This window comes from Balaenoptera musculus, chromosome 3 (genome assembly GCF_009873245.2).
Source record: "Balaenoptera musculus isolate JJ_BM4_2016_0621 chromosome 3, mBalMus1.pri.v3, whole genome shotgun sequence".
NCBI lineage: Eukaryota > Metazoa > Chordata > Mammalia > Artiodactyla > Balaenopteridae > Balaenoptera > Balaenoptera musculus.
This window is the reverse complement of record NC_045787.1, coordinates 97,733,546-97,751,991: the sequence shown is the minus strand read 5'-3', so window position 1 is coordinate 97,751,991 and position 18,446 is coordinate 97,733,546. Positions and strand designations below refer to the sequence as shown.

Here is an 18,446-nt window from a genome sequence, read left to right as displayed (position 1 = left end):
GCCCTGCAAGGATAGCAGAGCCCAAGAGGAAAAAGAGACTCCTTGGTATGGACTCAGCCAATGAAAAACCGTGGACGCATTCTTTACTATAGCCACCCAACTTCCTTTTCCTCTCTATAAAACTGTTCTCCTTCCCTTGCCACTGGGGGACTCGTACATGGCTCGCTAGGGTGGCAGACCCTGAAATGCAATTCTCTGCTAATCCTGAATAAAGCCATCTTTGCTGAAGAAATATCTGGCAAATGTTTTGTTTCACGTCAACAGGCTAAAGTGATAACTGCCACACTATATCTTTCCTGCAGAGGGAAGAATAAACTTCTGCAGAGGAAGATAGTATTATCTGGAGCATTTGTAACTTTTTGTTCAGATATGCAATCCAAATTACCAGAATGATATAAAACACAACTGCATGACCAAAAACGAAGAGAAAAAAAAAATAGAAACTGAGTTGCAGATAAATGAGGTATTAGAATTAGCTGAATATGATTTTAAAATAACTATGATTAGTATATTCAAGGAAATTAAAAAAATGTAGAAAAACATGTTAAATGATTAAAATTTTCAGAGAATTTTTTTAAAGCCAGTGGAAACCTGGAAGTGAAAAATTAAGAATTCAAATGATAGATTTTAATGAGACTATCCAAAGAAGAAGGGAGATAAGAGAAATGAAACAGATAAAACAAATAGAATACAAGATTTACCCAAACACATACAGACTAAAATACATAAATTATAAAAGGACTAAATGTATCAAAGAACTAAGTTTTCCAGATGACACTAAACAAACCTCAACAATATAATGCTTACAAGAAACATGCCTTAACTTAAAGTATAAATACCCAGATTTGAAAGGAAAAGGAAAAGGAGAAAAATTACATTGTAGAACACTAACCAAAAGAATGAAGGTATAGTTACATTAATATATGACAGAAAAACTTAAGGGCAAAAAGCACTATATAAAATAAAAAGGACATTTCAATATATACAGGTTCCACTTACAAGGAATATATTACAATTCTAAATCTGTATGCACTCATTAACAGTTTTAAAATGGCTAAAGCAAATAACAACAGAACTAAAAGGAGAAATAAATCTATAATCATAGGCATAAAAACATTTCTCTCAATAGGTTACAGAACAAAGATACAAAAAAAATACAAAAATATACAGAAAAGAAATATCCAACACATCAGAATTCACATTCTTCAAAGCACATAAAATTGACTATATTGTATATAAACTTCAACATTTTTCAGAGGTTGACATTTTTCTTTTCTTTTTTTTTTTGTAATGTAAGACATTTATTTTGGTTACAGTTTTAGTGTTTTAACACTGATTTGTGACATAACAGACATTAAACTTCCTTTTTTTAAACCAATTTAATACCTTCCCCTTTTCTGTCCAGAAAATTCACACTTTCACAATCAAATTACCCTAAAAGCTGACAGGAGGTAAGTAAAGCTTCCAACCAGTCTGCTCTCCCAACCGGAGATGGCCTCTCTTTCCAATCAGGATAAAATCTTGACTTGGAAGGACCAAGTTTGTTGGCTCTTCAGTGATTTTTGTGCAGTTTCTATGACAGAAAATTTCCTGCAAGAAAAGCTAATATCTTCACATTTTAAGATCAGTGCTTACTTCGATTAAAAGATTAGCATCTTATCATTAACTTGCGACACAAGAGGCACCAACATTCCTTTTCCAAGCATCCATCACCACGGGTGGAACACATTGCCACCTGCTGGTCATCATATTGTTACACACCCTATAACTTCCAGGTGGCGGTCAATGTCAATGGGGATCCTTAAAGAACTCTATGGTGTCAGAGCCAAAAGGGACCTTAGAGGTCTTCAGGTTGCTTGAGAGATTGTGATTTCTGCTCTCCAGCTAACTCAGAGTGGCAGGGAAACAGACCAGCCTGCGGAAGGTGTACTGCTTTAGAATTTAGAAGAAAACTGTTTGGTGCTCTCATCTGGCCTAGATGGGGGTTTGCTAGTCAAAGAAAGAGATCGGATCAGAGGAGTGGGTAGAGGCACCCTGAGTTCCTATTCCATCACTTCCCAGGGGTAGAAAGCTATCCAGAAACAGCTTTTCACTCACAGCTGGGCATGTGTTGGCTCTTAAACAATAGAATTTGATTTTGAGGAGCTACATCTCATGAAGTAAATATGGGGTTTCTGGGACTAAAGACTATCAAGAAAACCCAAGTTATCAGCAAAAAAATAGCTCCAAAGTGAAGGCACTAATTCTCCCCATGGCCTTTTCTCTGACATACCCCTAACAAAGAGCCCTTCAAGAGATCTTGGTCAGCCGGCCTAAGTAGCTGTGGCTGTCCTGGGCAGGGACCACTGCCTGGGCGTGGGAGGGGGACCCCCGCCCCAGCTCCTGGGCCTCTTCCGGAAGTGGAGCAGAAAGCTCTGACTTAGGGATGCTACATGTTTCCTAGAAGAAGAGCCAAACATTCTAACCCAGTTGGGGACCCACGCTTTTTACTTCCTTGTCCTGGAGCAGAGCCCCGCCTTGACACCACAGCTTGAACAGTTGTCCTCTGGCCACAAAGCTAACTGGCTCTTGTGCACATGGGCTGGGTCATGGACATGCCTGGGGGCTCATTTCTTGAGGAGGAGTGTCGTATGAGAGAAAGAATTCAGCTTCAGAGAGCAGCCAACCTGAAATCTCGCCTCAGTTCTGCCTTCGAGCTGGGAAGCCCTGAGCACCACACCCCTACTCACTCTGAACCCCAGTTCCTTTTCTTAAAGGTAGCAATACATGAATAAGCCCTACCAAGTTAATAGGGTTATTGTGAGGATCAAGATAGATTAAGCGGGAGAGTTATCTGAGCACTGTGAGGGACACGGTGGAGAGGATGGCCATTTCACTTAGGTGGGTCTATTGGGGCAGCTTCGTGTCTGAAAACGAAGACTGATTCTAGTTTGTTCAGGGCTGCTGAGGTCACAAAGCAAAGAGGACATTCAGGCTGCGGAGGTGCTGCTTCTACTTCTGCCAAGATAGAGACCATTACACCTGGGTGTGAAGCCGGAGGCACACCTGCTTCTCCTCAACCTAGCTGGAAGCTTCTGGTCAACTCTGGAAAAGGCACATTCCCCACCTCCATACAGTAATAACGCTGCCGGAATTGAAACTTAAAACTGAATTTTAAATATTTAACAAAAGTCCCTGATGTTTCCTTTCAGGTAAGACTCCTTTGCAAATCCTTGCAAGTGATCCTACCACCAAGTCAGGCTTCTGGGAGCTTGATACACCCACCAGAACAACACCCTGCATATATTTGGTGCTCAAAAAAAAGAAAAGTTTAATTCCACAAACTTTTATCAGACATCTATGTGCTAAGCACTGGGGGCAGAGCTGAGGACCACTTCTCTGCCATTAGGGAACCTGAAGATGACAGCACTGCACTGCTTGCCCCTTTTTGTTTGCTCTACCACGAGTAAAGGCTCCATTTGGATGTTACGCCATGTTTCCTTTCTGCCTGGCTGAGTCATTTTTGCTGCCAAGGCTCCAAGACCTTTTCTGGCAGCAGAGAGCTGTAAGAACTACCTGTGAGTGGGCAGGATGTGAGCTTGGGCCCGTTCATCCCCCTGCTTGTCCAGCCACTGGCTGTGTTGCTCTCTCTCTCTCTCTCTCTCTCACACACACACACACACACACGTGCGCACCCGCGCTATAATTGGCCAGCTTCTTCCTCCTGTTCTTGGAATAGCACCGAGACAAAAAGCAGTGAGCACGAGTGGCTTGGGCTCGCCAGCACTATAATTCAGGACAAAACCCTTGTAATTCTCCAAATGGTGGGGTTTTTAAATAGGCTGGATTTCAACACCCTGTTTTCTAAAAAAGAAAAATAAAACCCTGCCCAAGGCATTGCTCTTCTAACTGACCAAGTGACGCCTGAGAGCTGGGTACCCCAAAGACGCGGATTCTGAACTCAAGCCTTCCAAGGAGTCACATTTTTCAAACGATTGATTTAGGAGAGTCCTCCAGGGGCATGTATTTGCCCACTCAAGGGTCTCTTTGTTTCAGTATCTTTAATCCTAAGGAAATCATTAAAATGCAGTCTCTTCATGGGGATTTCCACCCAAGGACAACTGACCCTGAGCCAACTTCAGATCTCATGACGTGCCTCTGTCTAGGAGCAGGGTGTGGACGGCTGTGAGGAGACAGGGGAGACAGGCACTGTTCGGGGGAGAGGGACCCGCATTTGCATAGTTCCTTTACAGGGTCGGGGTCCCCACTCAGGAGAGGGCCCAGGGGTGGGCAGTGGGGAGGTCAGGAGGGGCCCCTGTGAGCATCTCAGGCCTTACACTTCCACAGACCTCTTTCCCTGGGTCATCCAGAAGAAGCACGGCCGTCACAGGCCTTCCCCCCCTCTGCTCCTCCTCCTCAGGGTGAGGACATCATAAATTGCAGGCACCAGGGAGCAGGAATGCCCTCCTCAGCAAGCTTCTTTATATGCTCCCCAGGGGGAAAGTGGCCCAGGGCTGTGTTGGGACAGACTTGTGGGCAAGTGCCTGGTGATGCTGGGAGCAGGGTACACTGTGTTTCCTAAACACAGCAGCTTGGGACACCACAACCAGGGCCGCCCCCCCAATCCGACCTCTAGAGAAGAGGCAGTGAGGGCGCCCTAGAGTTTCAATTTCCCCTCCTTGACTAGTCTGTCGTTGAGCTGGCAGAGCTGGGCCAGGAAACCATCCTTGGGGCCGATCTCACGGTTCTGCCTGACGGTGCTCAGGGCAGACTTGACATCCATCTTCTGACTCACCATAAGATGCGCGATGATGAGAGTCAGGGAGCGCCTGTAACCCTCATGGCAGTGGACAAGCACTTGGCCGTTCTTCTGAGCCAGGGCCTGGTCGATGAAGTCCGCCGCCTTTTCAAAGTAGGCGCTGAGGAACTCCTGTGCGTCGTTGGCCTTGATGCCCAGGTATGTGATGCCAGAGTCCTTGTAGAAGTTGGCATTGGTATTGACATGCATGAAGGACCTGCCCTCAGCCGCATTCAAGACGTAGGTGATGCCCAGTTTCTGTAGCCTGGGGATGTCTTGAGCCACAGACGCATTGCCCACATAGATCCTGAAGGGTGACCTCGTTGCAGGGCTGGCTCGGGAGGCTGTAGCAGCTGCTGCCGTCCGAGAGCAGGTCGTTGAGATCCTGCACCAAGAGCCCGAACGGGCCCGACAGGCAGCAGCCGGGCCCTGCCGGTTGACATTTTTCCAATGCTAGAAAACTATGACCACAGGGGAACTATGCTAGAAATCAATAAGAATAACTAACTTAAAATATACAATTGTTTGGAAGTTAAATAATACGTTTCTATACTGGAGAAATTAGAAAAATTGTAAACTAAATGACAGTGATACTGCAACATATCAACACGTGAGGTATTCAGTTAAAATTATGATTAGAGGAAAATGTATAGCCTTAAATGCATATGTTAGAAAATAATAAAGGAAAAAAAATCACAATGATTTATGCTTTCATATAAAGAACTTTGTAAGGAAAGAGCAAATCAACCCCAAAAAAGTAGTACAGAAACAATTAACATAAGAAAAAAATACATAATTAAAAAATTAATTAACTAAAATTTTAATTTAATTAAATTAAAAAATTTGACAAAGCCAAAACTTGATTATTTGAAAACACTAATAAAGATGAAAAATTCAAAAGACTTAACAAGAAAAAAGAAACCCAACATATTACCAATTTAACGCACCAAAAGAAGATTTTGCTGTAGGCTTTACAGATATAAAAAGTTAATAAACTAAAATTATGGAAAGTTTCATACCAATAAATTTAATAATTTAGATAAAATGACAAACTACATAAAAGACACAAATTACCAAATTAAAGTAAAAGAAATTAAAGATATGAATAGTTCCTTATCTATTAAAGAATTTGAACCCAGCATTAAAGTCATTCCCATGATGAAAACTCCAGGCCTAGATGAATATACTGGTGAATTCTTCAAAACATTTTAGGAATAAATTAAACCAATCTTATACTAACACTTCCAGAAAATACAAAGAGAGCACATTTACCAACTCTTTGATTAGATCAACAAAAATCTTGATACCAAAACTTAAAAGGGATGCTATAAAAAACAAAATTTGCAGGCTAAGTTTTCTCATAAATATAATAAATGCAAAAATCTTAAACAAAATTTAGCAAAACAAATCCAAGAATATATAAGAAAGATAATATACCTCAAATGACTAGGGTTTTTCCATGAAAGCAAGAGTGATTTAACATTCAAAAAAATCAATGCAATTTACCCTATTAGTAGAAAATTAGTGAGAAAAATAATACCATCATCACATCAGATGCACTTGATAGAATTCAACATCCATTCATGATAACAATTCTCAAAAAATTAGGAATAGAAAGGAACTTCAATAACTTAATGAAAACCATCTTGGAAAGATCCTACAATAAATATCTTAATGATGAATTATTGAAAACTTTCTATTGCAATCAGGAATGAGCCAATGATGCCTGTTATCACCACTTGTATTTAGTTTTCGAGTTCCTAAGCAGTGAGATGAGATAGTTGAAAGAAATAAAAGGCATAAAGATTGAAAAAAAAGGAAAAAGGAAATAAAACTTCCATTATTGGCAGATGGCATGTTTTTTCATGTAGAAAATACAAAAGGACCAAGAGCCAAATTATTAGAATTACAAGGTGAATTTACTATAGTCACTAAATTTAAGGTTAGTTTACAAATATTAATTGCATTTCAACATATCTGTCTCAAATAAATAGAAAATTAAATTTAAAAAATGATACCATTTACAAAAGCGCCAAAAAACTTGAAACACTTAAGAAAAAAAATAACTAAGAGGTATGCAAGACTGCTACTCTGCAAACAAGAAATATATTGACAGAAACTTTTAAAAGACAATAGATACAGGGAAATCCAAGTTCATGGACTGGAAGACTCAAAAAATCATGTATAGATTTGTTGCAATACCAACTAAAATCCTAAAAGGTTCGTTCATGAATTCAACATGCTTGTTGTAAAATGTGTATGGAAATCCAAAGGGCCAAGAATATGCAATGAACTCTTGAGAACTATCAAAACTGAAGGACTTATGGGATATTAAGACCTATTATAAATCTATGCTAATTAATTCAATGTAGTTTTTGCACAATATAAACCAATTGACCAATGGAATAGAATAGTCCAGAAATAGACTCACAAAGATGTGGTCACCTAACTCATGTCAAAAGTAACATTTCAGTGCAGTGAGTTGTGGCCAACTGGATATCTTTATGGGAGAAAAAGAAGAATCTTTGCCTTTACTGTATTCCACACATATATAAATCCTAGACAGATTGTAGATTTAAAAGTGAAAGGTAAAACAATAAGACTTTTAGAAGAAAACATAAGAGAATATCTTTATGACCTTGGAGTAAAGAGCACTTTCTTGATTTCTTAAACAGGACACAAACGATATTTAAAAATAAATAAAATGTAATAAATTAGATGACACTACAATTAAAGTATTCTATTCATCAAAAGTTATCAATAACTCTGAAGAATACATACAGATGGTCAAGTGGCACATGAAAAGATGCTCAACATCACTAATTATTAGAGAAATGCAAATCAAAACTACAATGAGGTATGACCTCACACCAGTCAGAATGGCTATCATCAAAAAATCTACAAACAATAAATGCTGGAGAGGGTGTGGAGAAAATGGAACCCTCCAACACTATTGGCGGGAATGTAAATTGATACAGCCCCTATGAAGAACAGTATGGGGGTTCCTTAAAAAACTAAAAATAGAGCTACCATATGATCCAGCAATCCCACTCCTGGGCATATATCTGGAGAAAACCATAACTTGAAAAGATACATGCACCCCAATGTTCATTGCAGCACTGTTTACAATAGCCAGGACATGGAAGCAACCTAAATGCCCATCAGTGCAGGAATGGATAAAGAAGATGTGGTATATATATATATATATACACACACACACACACACACACACACACACACACACACACAATGAAATATTACTCAGCCATAAAAAAGAATGAAATAATGCCATTTGCAGTGACATGGATGGACCTACAGATTGTCATACTGAGTGAATTAAGTCAGACAAAGACAAATATCATATATCGCTTTCATGTGGAGTCTAAAAAAATGGTACAAATGAACCTACTTACAAAACAGAAATAGAGTCACAGATGTAGAAAACAAACTTATGGTTACCAAGGGGGAAAGGGGGGACAGGAGGGATAAATTGGGAGATTGGGACTGACATATACACACTACTATATATAAAATAGATAACTAATAAGAACCTACTGTATAGCACAGGGAACTCTACTCAATACTCTGTGATGACCTATATGGGAAAAGAATCTAAAAAATAGTGGGTGTATGTGTATGTATAACTGATTCACTTTGCTATACAGCAGAAACTAACACAGAACTGTAAATCAATTACACTCCAATAAAAATTAATTTAAAAAACAATAGGATATTGCTAAGATGTTAAGTATGACATGTCATGTAATAAAATGTATTTGAATTTTTCTGAAAAAATGTTATAGAGTGAAAAGGCAACACAGAGTTAAGTATTTTTATTGTGTGTATGTATATACAGGTATGTATCTGACAAAATAACTCATTCAAAATATGCAAAGAATTCCTACAAATTAATAAGGAAAATACTATCAATCTAGTATAAGATATATAAAAAACTTGAGTAGGCAGTTCACAACAGAAAATGTCCAAGTAACATACACATATGAAACAGAACTCAAGTAAAGTGCAAGGAAATACACACTAAAATCACAATGAGTTAACTTCACACCCATCAGAACATCTAAAACAAAGAGTGAGACAAAGCTAGGTATAGGCAAGATTATAAAGCAACTAGAATTCTGACACTTTGCTGGTTGGAGTATAAACTGGTATAACGCATTTGGAAAACTACTTGTCAGTGTCTAAAAGAGCCGGAGACATGCATGTTCTGTGATGCAGATATTACGCTCCTAAGTGCAATACATAACGCAAATGGAAATGCATTTTTCATATAACAAAAGAAATGTACAGGATAGATAAATCCCACAAATATACAATTTTAATACTGAGAGGGAAAAAAAGACAAAAGAGTACATCCTATATGATTCTATTTTTAAAATTTCAAAAACTTTAAAAACTAATATACAGTATTAGAATTTGGGATAATGGTTAACTTGGGGGTTTCAGGAGTCCTGGTAATGCTCTATGTCTTGATCTCGGTGCTGTTTACATAGGTGTGTTTATTTTATAAAATTCATTAAACCCCACCCAAATCATTTATACATTTTATAAGTAATCCTTCAATATATTTTACAGGGAAGAACTTTTATTTATGGGGCAGGTGGAGAGATAGAGAGGGAGAGAGAGGAGGTGGTGGAGGGGGCAATGGGGGCAGGGGGAGGAGATTAATAATTTCAGGTATACTTGCCTTTAAAGTCATTACACGCTAGCTGAAATACTGGGAAAATTCTTATGCGGGTATTTGAAAGGCAGATGAAATTTCTCCTTGCCAAGATGAGGCTGTCACATTTGAGGCAACTTTCAAAACTGTATTTTGTACTGAAAAGATGACCAGTTTGCCAATTTTCCTAGTTTCTGGCAGTTAGAAAATTCTCAAAAGGTATTAGTTATTTTAAATTTTGGGGTTTTGTTTCTGCTTTGGTTTTATTTTGTTTGTTTTGTTTTGTTTTAATATCTGGATATGTTGGTATGCAAAATCCTCAAAAATGATCAACTTACAAAACACACATGATTAATGATAGGTACATATTCAATCAAATTGTTTTTGACTCCTGAGAACTTGACTTCTAAAGTCAAGGACCAGTGGGTTGCACAATTGTACTCTACAGACTTTGAACAATAATTATTTTTCTTTTACTTGAAATACTGTAATGAAATAGCCATTCCTCTGAAAGATACAATATAAACTTCTATACAGAGAAACTAAAACTCATCCACCTTCATTTTCTACTTCATGACAGATTTTCCATTACAGGAAAAGCTGGAGCAAAACATCTAAACTTATTTATCTCCTCCCACTTTTTTCAGTGACAACATATATTATTTTCCCTTTGTCTCTCAGCAAACACAAAGGACTGTTGAATTTACTGGAAAATAATTAAGATGAATAACATTAAAAAGATATAAGAACATCTCCAAGTTATTCCTTTTACTAATAAAAATTACGATTCAGAGTCTCACTTCCCATAATTTTTACTGCTTACTATCACCTAGGAGGATCAAATCTAAAAGCTGATTGTAGAAAATTATTTACAACCTTTGAAACCCTAAAGGAATCTTTCATGCAATTCTACCACCTCAGTACCTGACAAACCTCTCTGAATGCAAAAGAAGAATAGAAAATTAACAACAAAAAAACTGTCTTTAAAGCTAATCTGTCACTTGATTTGACATGAGATTATTCTCTCAAATCCAGGAATCCATGTAAATTCCCTCCAGGCATCTCTAGGCAAAGTTCCTCTTCATTTTACAACTTCTAGGCAATAAGTACTGAGGCATACATCAATTCTATCATTAAAGGCTCTGCAAAGTAGTGCTATACTAAGGAGGGAAAAGCAACATGTTGGGGTTATGTGTGCTCTGTACTACGGAGGTTGCATGCTCGTCCCAGCCCACTGATGATAATGCTCTGCCCTAGGAACGCCTGCAGTACTCGCCTGCGCCCATGTTACCGGGAGAAAAGCCCACAGATATTTCCTTTCCGAGGTCAATGTTTTGGCTGGGCCAGCCCTTGTGGTTCTTATGATGGTCACAGAGTGCACTTTAGCAAAATACTATCAGGGAAATTTGAGGAACAAGATTTATTATCCACAAATCCTGAAGGGTACACAGTATGCCTGAAGACCACACAAGGGGGAGGTTGAGTAGGGGGAGAAAAGAGGTGAAAGGGAGGAGGGGAGGAGCAGGGAGAGTGAGAGAGAGATAGAGAAAGAGAGAGAGAGAGAATGAACCTGGGGCTCTACATTTATTTGGGTCTAAGAGCAAGGTGTTTAGGATTTCTCTAGGTCACTCATTATTGGCTGATTTGAAGCATAAGAGGAATGAGCACACAGGAACCTGGAGATGGGGTCACTCAAGCAGCCGGTTACCTATGTCACCCAGGGCTTTCTGAAAGGGGAACTTCATGGAGTGGGTGTTCTAGTTCTTTAGTTGGTTGTCTTGCTAGTAGCTGTGTCATACAGTTGGTAATAAGTTTATTAAAGCTGGAAGTCTTTTGAACTGGATGCCCTGGCAATCAAAACTTAGTGTCAGGCACTTACACCACAGAGATGAAGCCCAAAGGAGATACTGCTTGTGTACCTTGATGAGTATATTTCAGGTATTTCTATTTCTTTACCCGTAAAGTGGATATAATAACTTAAATATTGGTATACTGCGGGGGAGGTAAGATTACATATGAAATAACTTAGCAAAAATGACTGCAATGTATCTTACACAATAGGTGAATATTCAGTGTTAGCTTTTATCCTCATAATAAACTATTCCAGTATTTAGCAGCTTAAAACAACAAACACTGATTATCTTACAATCTCTCATGAGGATTGCAGTCAAGCTGTCGGCCAGAGCTGTAGTCAACTCACAGCCTGATGGGGCTGGAGAATCTGCGTGGCTGTTAGCAGGCCTTGGTTCCAGGATGGCTCCTGGACTAGGCCTGCTGTTGAACACAGAACATTCCATAAAGTTTTCACATGACAGATTGCTTCTCCCAGAGTGAGAGATCCAACAGAGTGAGAGAACCATCAAGACGGAGGCTGCAGGGTCTGATACACATGATCTCCTAAGGGACATATTATCACTTTTGCAGAATGCTAACAGTCACGCAGCAGAATCCTCATGTGCAATGAAGGAGGAGACTACATGAGAAAGTGAATATCAGGAGGTGAGGATCATTGGAGGCCATTTTAGAAGCTGACTCATACAAACAATAATTGTTTATATTATACCTCATAGTTATTTATACTATTTAATGAGCATCTTAGTGTTGTGTTTTTAAATGTATTAATTCATTTAATTTTCACTCTAACCCTATTAGATAGTATTGTAATTTCATTTTTCAAGTAAGATAAAAGAAAATTGTAAAGGTATATTATAGCTAATAAGTGGTAGAACATTATGAAATGTAACAATCATCTAGCTAGTGTTTCACAATGATATAAATTAAAAAAGCAAATTTTTCAAAAGTGATAAAGGATTTCAGAAATGGTAGGCCTGCCTTGTGTAATTAACTCTGATTAAAAGTATGATATTTTGCTAGTAACATAAGATTCAGCCACCATTTCAGCTATTACTTCAGCCAAAGAAATTATACTATGCATGAACTATTTTTTAAATATCTATGTATTGTGGAATACTTTTATGGATAGTATTTATAAATATTATATTTAAACATATTTATCTCTCACTATTAATATTTTATGTCTTTCCTCTGCCCCCTGAATTGAGAAATACTTGTATCCCTGTCCTCATTTTTATTCTTTTAAGTTTTCATTTTTTTAAATATATAAACCTAACCAATTACATAACATTCTTCCATTTCCTAATTACATATTATCACTATTTTAATGGTGTATAAAGAGCAGTAGTATTCTTCAGGGAAAATATCTAAACTCAGTTTTTATCTGTGTATAGAAAGAAAATAATTACCAGATATTAGACATTGTAAAAACCTCTATAATTCAAAGTCCTGAGTTTTATCTTAAAATTCTACTGTTTTCTTTCGTGCAGCTAAAACCAAATTATTCTTCCCTAATTCACCAAAGAATTTTTAATACCAAAATAATTTTGAAAACTAATTCCTATTAAAATTTCTTTCTGAGTTTATACCACTAAGATGAGACACACAGGAATCCATAGAGCCTGTGAAACAGGTAGGAATAAAGAGGAAATTAAGAAATTGGGTATCACAAGCTAATCACCACAACCTACCATTGCTCATATTGCTTTGCTACTGCTTTTATTTCATGTCATTTTTTTTTTCATTTTTTTCCCTTTCAGAACTGAAGAACTTCTCTTTAAAGAATACATAAAATTTAAGTAACAACACTTGTATTTAAGTAACATTATTCTTTCCACATCTTGCTCACTCCAACTAAAACTATCAAAATTCATCCATATCTTTTAATATAAAGATTAGAAATTGCTCTGTCTCTTACTACTCTAAAGTTAAATGTGAAGAAAACTAGGAGCACAGCCCAAAGAAAGCTGATCCAAGTTATAAAGCAGAACATATTTATCCAACTATGCTGCAAATACACGTGTCAATTATGAACATCAGTGTGAGTTTCCTAATTTTTTACATCATCTAAACTTCCCAGGACTAATTAAAACCACACTTATGAAGGGTTCTAAAACTTGAAGGGTTTTTGTTTTTAAAATGAGCTTGGAGTAAATATCTTAAGTCTTGGAGTGCATCAAATGTAGACAGTAAAGCTACTACAATCTAGACTGAAATAGACTGCCTCTGATATATTCCTGGTACACCAAAATTCCTCTCAGTGTCTCTTACTCTGCTATCTGTTACTTTGAAAGTAACATATCAGGATTATCCCCATCAAATTGTTCAAGATGGAGGCTATTAGAGTTTAGTCACCCTATTTCACTCATCAACTTTAAAATATAAGGCCTAAATAAAAGCCCAAAGTACCTTTGTGAACTCCCCCAAGATAATGGAACTTGAAACACACATCATTTAAATTTCTATGAAAGAGTTTCTTGAGTATCAGTTGAGTTAGCTGAGGAATAGTTCTTGGCCTTCTTTGGAAAAATATCTAAGAGTAAATAATAAAATTCATTGCCCAGATTTGAAATATTTCATAAACCGCTGAGTGGAAGTGTGAAATGGACAATTCTTCTGGAAGACAATTTGTCAATATCAAGGACCTTAAAATTTTACATCTACACCTCACCTAGTTCTAGAAATTGGTATAAAAATATGACTAACACTAATTCTACATAGTTTATTTTTATAATAATAACTAACTAAAATAATCCATAAATTATGTTTCCATATGTTAGAATATTTTTTGGTCATTAAAATTATGTTTCATCAATTAATATTTAATTACTTATTAAAATATTCATGAAAAGGGGATAAAAAGTTCATAAACAGTATATTTATGAACAGTAAGTTAATAAACAGTAAATTCTGTTTAAAAATATTAGTGGTATTTTGTGTATACACACACACATATATATTTATAAACATTAGTAAATGATAAAATACTTTGTCCAGATTTGAGATATTTTGTAAAACATTGAGTGGAAATGTGAAATGGACTAATTGTCTGGAAGACAATTTGCCAATAATATGAAGGACCTTAAAATTTTATATCCACATCTCACCTAGTTTTAGAAATGTATGTATATATTATATACATATATATTAGGTATGAACATATGTATGTATGTATACATTTCTTTCTCTCTCTCTGTCTCTCTCTCACACACACACACACATACACACACACTGCTCATTCCATCACCATAATGTTAGTAATTTGAGATTAGGGAATCATGTAACCCCAAATCTCAAATGGAAACAGCTGTATCCATTCTACTTAAAGGCCTCCACTACATTTTATAGTCAAATTGCAAGCAGTCAAACTGGGAAACAAATACAAATATTCTTAATCTCTAACATTTTTGTTTAATATACTTGGATATGAAAGCCAAATTAATTATGAGAAATGAATGTTCCCATTTTCTCAGCTTGAGGTCCATTTTAAATATAGATATCTAGCCACACATAATTGGGTAAGTTCAAGGTTGGCCTAGCTACTTTTGTTACAGTAATTCAACAAAGGATAGATGTTGGAGTACCATGGAAACAAGGATATATTTAATTCTATATCCTGATCAAACCAATTTTGAATCACTTGTTATGCTCACAAATTTCCTTCAGACATATGGAATTAACCTAATAGATTTTCAAATATCATTTGCCCTATAAATCCATTAGTCATTTCACAGAGGTTTAAACAGCAAAATTAGTAAGCATTCCTTGGCATCATTTATATAGAATCTGATTCGGAAAAACTGGTCCTACCTCGTCCATCTTGTAGTGATAAATTTCTAGTAAAGAAAACATCCAGTAAAATTCATTTATAACAATGGCTTATAATGAAAAATGGCAGCCCTAGGAAAAAAATTCCTGAAGAATGTGATTTCTGTAACTACAGAGCTACTTCTATGATTTTTTTTTTTAATAAATTTATTTATTTTATTTATTTATTTTTGGCTGTGTTGGGTCTTCGTTGCTGTGTGCGGGCTTTCTCTAGTTGCGGCGAGCGGGGGCTACTCTTCATTGCGGTGCGTGGGCTTCTCATTGCGGTGGCTTCTCTTGTTGTGGAGCACGGGCTCTAGGCGCATGGGCTTCAGTAGTTGTGGCACTTGGGCTCAGTAGTTGTGGCTCACAGGCTCTAGAGCGCAGGCTCAGTAGCTGTGGCGCATGAGCTTAGTTGCTCTGCGGCATGTGGGATCTTCCCGGACCAGGGCTCGAACCCGTGTCCCCTGCATTGGCAGGCGGATTCTCAACCACTGCGCCACCAGGGAAGCCCTACTTCTATGATATTTAACAAAGCAACCCTTCATTACTTTTCTCTACCCAACCATTCTAAACTGAGTTGAAAGTGAGAATATCCATCATTAAACTTTCTTGGAACTAGTGTCATTGACCTTGACCACACGTACAGTTGAAATCCTGAACTATGTGGATAATAGGGACATTAAGGTGAAATAAATGTCTTTCTTTTCAGTTCTTTGGTTAACCTCTAGATATCTAACAACATGGCAGCTGTTGATCCAAACAGAATTTCAGAACAAATCTTGCCCTTTAGCCACTTGACAGCAGAAAGTAATTAGACCCAAACTAGGTATAACTGTCCCTTACCTCAGTGAAAAAGAGAGAGAGGAAGATTAAGATGGAGTTAGAAGTGAGGTGGCTCTCTAACTATCATAAATAACCACATTTATAAAGATAACATATCAGGTTACTATTAACTGCAGTGATTCAATGTCTTATATAACTCAATACTTTGTCAAAAACTTTAAATAGATTATGAAAAATTCTCAATTTCCAAAAAGACAATTAGCCACAAGTATGTTATTTACAAAGGTATTGCTCCATTAAATAATCACTATAAATGATGACTGAATCTCCAGTGCATTCAATACAAGCCTATTTGAACCTCAATGTATAGAAATCTATTAGGAAAAACACTCTGCAAGCTATTCATCATGTGTAAGCACATTTCTCTTTAGGAAGTACATTAAAAATTTAATCTTGGACAACCAGAAATGGTCTTTTTCCACCTCCCTAACCCAGTCAACACCTGAGGCAAATCAGAATGGCTGCTAAGCAATGTGGCTCACATTTTTAGGGTAATTTAAAGAGGTCATTTACCTGGACACAGTCCAGAGGTGAGAAGTAGAATGAATACTTTGGCTGGATAGATGAAGAGGAGAAAGAGCTGATAAGACAGTTTGAAAGAGATGAGACTGCTGCTACAGTGGAAGAGTTTAAACAGCACAGAAGAGATGAACCATTCTCCATTCCTTCTCTTGCTCCCTTTATCATAATTTGGACACACACGTACAGTAGATTCCGATGGACGATTTTAGATTCATCTGTGTTTGCCACATGATAGCTATAGCATTATAATACTACAAAACTGTTCTGCAGTTTACCCAGAGATAAATTATATTAAATATTTGATATATGTCATTCAGTACTGTTTCTATTATTGTACAGAATGTGTATCTAATGGTTCACAGATTTGGAATCATGCCCTATATACAATTTTGTATTCACTGTGAGCAAATAATGAGCATTTTCCTATGGGATAGTCTCCTAATTTTAATTTGTGTACAGTATTGTACAATATTGCTTTACTGGGCATTTAGGTCATTCCCCACTTGCACTATTAAAACATTACCGAACATTCTTTTGTGAAATAATTTTATTCTGTTTTTATTTTATTTATTTTATTTTACTTATTCTAGCTTTATTCTTATATTATAAGAAAGAAATAATGAGTCAATATATTTTAAAATTGTTTATATATTAGTGTTTTTCAATCCTGGCTGCACATTGAAATTATTTTGAGGAGCTTTGAAAAAATATTGGCAGAGTTTCTCTTGCTTTTAAAAGTTCCCCAGGTGATTCAGGTGTGCAGTCAAAGCAGAGGCTGATATGTATATTACCAAATTGACATCCTTAATCTTAATACTAATTCACATTCCTCCAGCATTATAAACAATTGTCCACTCTGTCCAACACTGTATTGTCCTCATTTGAATCTTTGTCAAATGGGTGACAATGGTTTCTCATTATCATCTTAATTTGCATTTTTGATTTCTAGTGAGAGTGAACATTTTTCAAATATACTCCCCATTTATAATTTTTTTTATGAATTGGCTTTTAATATTTTCTACCCATTTGTTCAATTGCAATATTCAAGTTTTATTATTGTAAATAATCATCCATGAGAATTAAATAATTATTTTGCCCAATAGAGCAAATTTGTCATTTAGCTTTTAATTTTGTTGATGTAGTAGATTATATAAAGATGTAAAATCACTAATCTATTTTTATAGTTTTCTATTATTCTTATCCTCATTTAAACTAAATGTCAAATAATATCACTACACTTCTTAAAACTAAGATAAAACCACGCATTGAATTCATTTTCCTAGTCACCTCAGGCTCCAGTTTCCACTGAATTAGTTCAATTTAATGATCATCTTACCATCTCACTCGGGCTACTGTTGTTCTGAACTATATTTACCCAGACCAAGTACCCAGCCTCTTTCTTCAATTTATTACAAATTATTCACACATGGTAATTTTGTGTACAAATTTGGGGAAAACCATGTGACAAAATTCAATGTTAGATGTTCCTCTTCTTAAAACACTCTTGGCTTTTTGATGGATTACATCTCCTACCCGGATCTAACTCTTCGCTCTCCTCTAATCCACAGATCTTTTTCTACAAACACCAAATTAATATTAATGCAGAATGGCTTAAATACTTCTTTTGTTGTCTTAGACCTGACTAAGTCCTACAACTTTGTTTTGGTCAGAGTGGACTACCTACTGTTAACAAACACTTCCCAAATCTCAGTGGCTTAAGGCAATGGTTTTTTTTAGCTATGATCAGTACTATGGTAGAGGTAAAATGGAGGCTAAGTTCAATTGTTTGGAAACCCTGGATTCTTCCATCTTGTGTTTCTACTATCTTCTTTGCTTTCAAACCACAGAGGTCAAAAGAGAGAAAGAGAGCTTATGAAAGGCATACATGCTCTTAACTGCTTTGGTCTTAAAATAACATACATCACTGACACACATATTCAATTAACAGGAAATAGTGATATG

General features: G+C 36.6%; 1 protein-coding gene across 1 annotated transcript; it reads right to left on the bottom strand.

The window, feature by feature from the left end:
• Nucleotides 1-4,636: 4,636 nt before the first annotated feature.
• Nucleotides 4,637-11,752, bottom strand: LOC118892516 (dual specificity protein phosphatase 3-like). The gene is given in 3 exon segments (XM_036847280.1): nucleotides 4,637-5,086; nucleotides 5,088-5,206; nucleotides 11,602-11,752. Coding segments are annotated over 3 exon segments (720 nt in total).
• Between the last annotated feature and the right edge of the window lie 6,694 nt (nucleotides 11,753-18,446).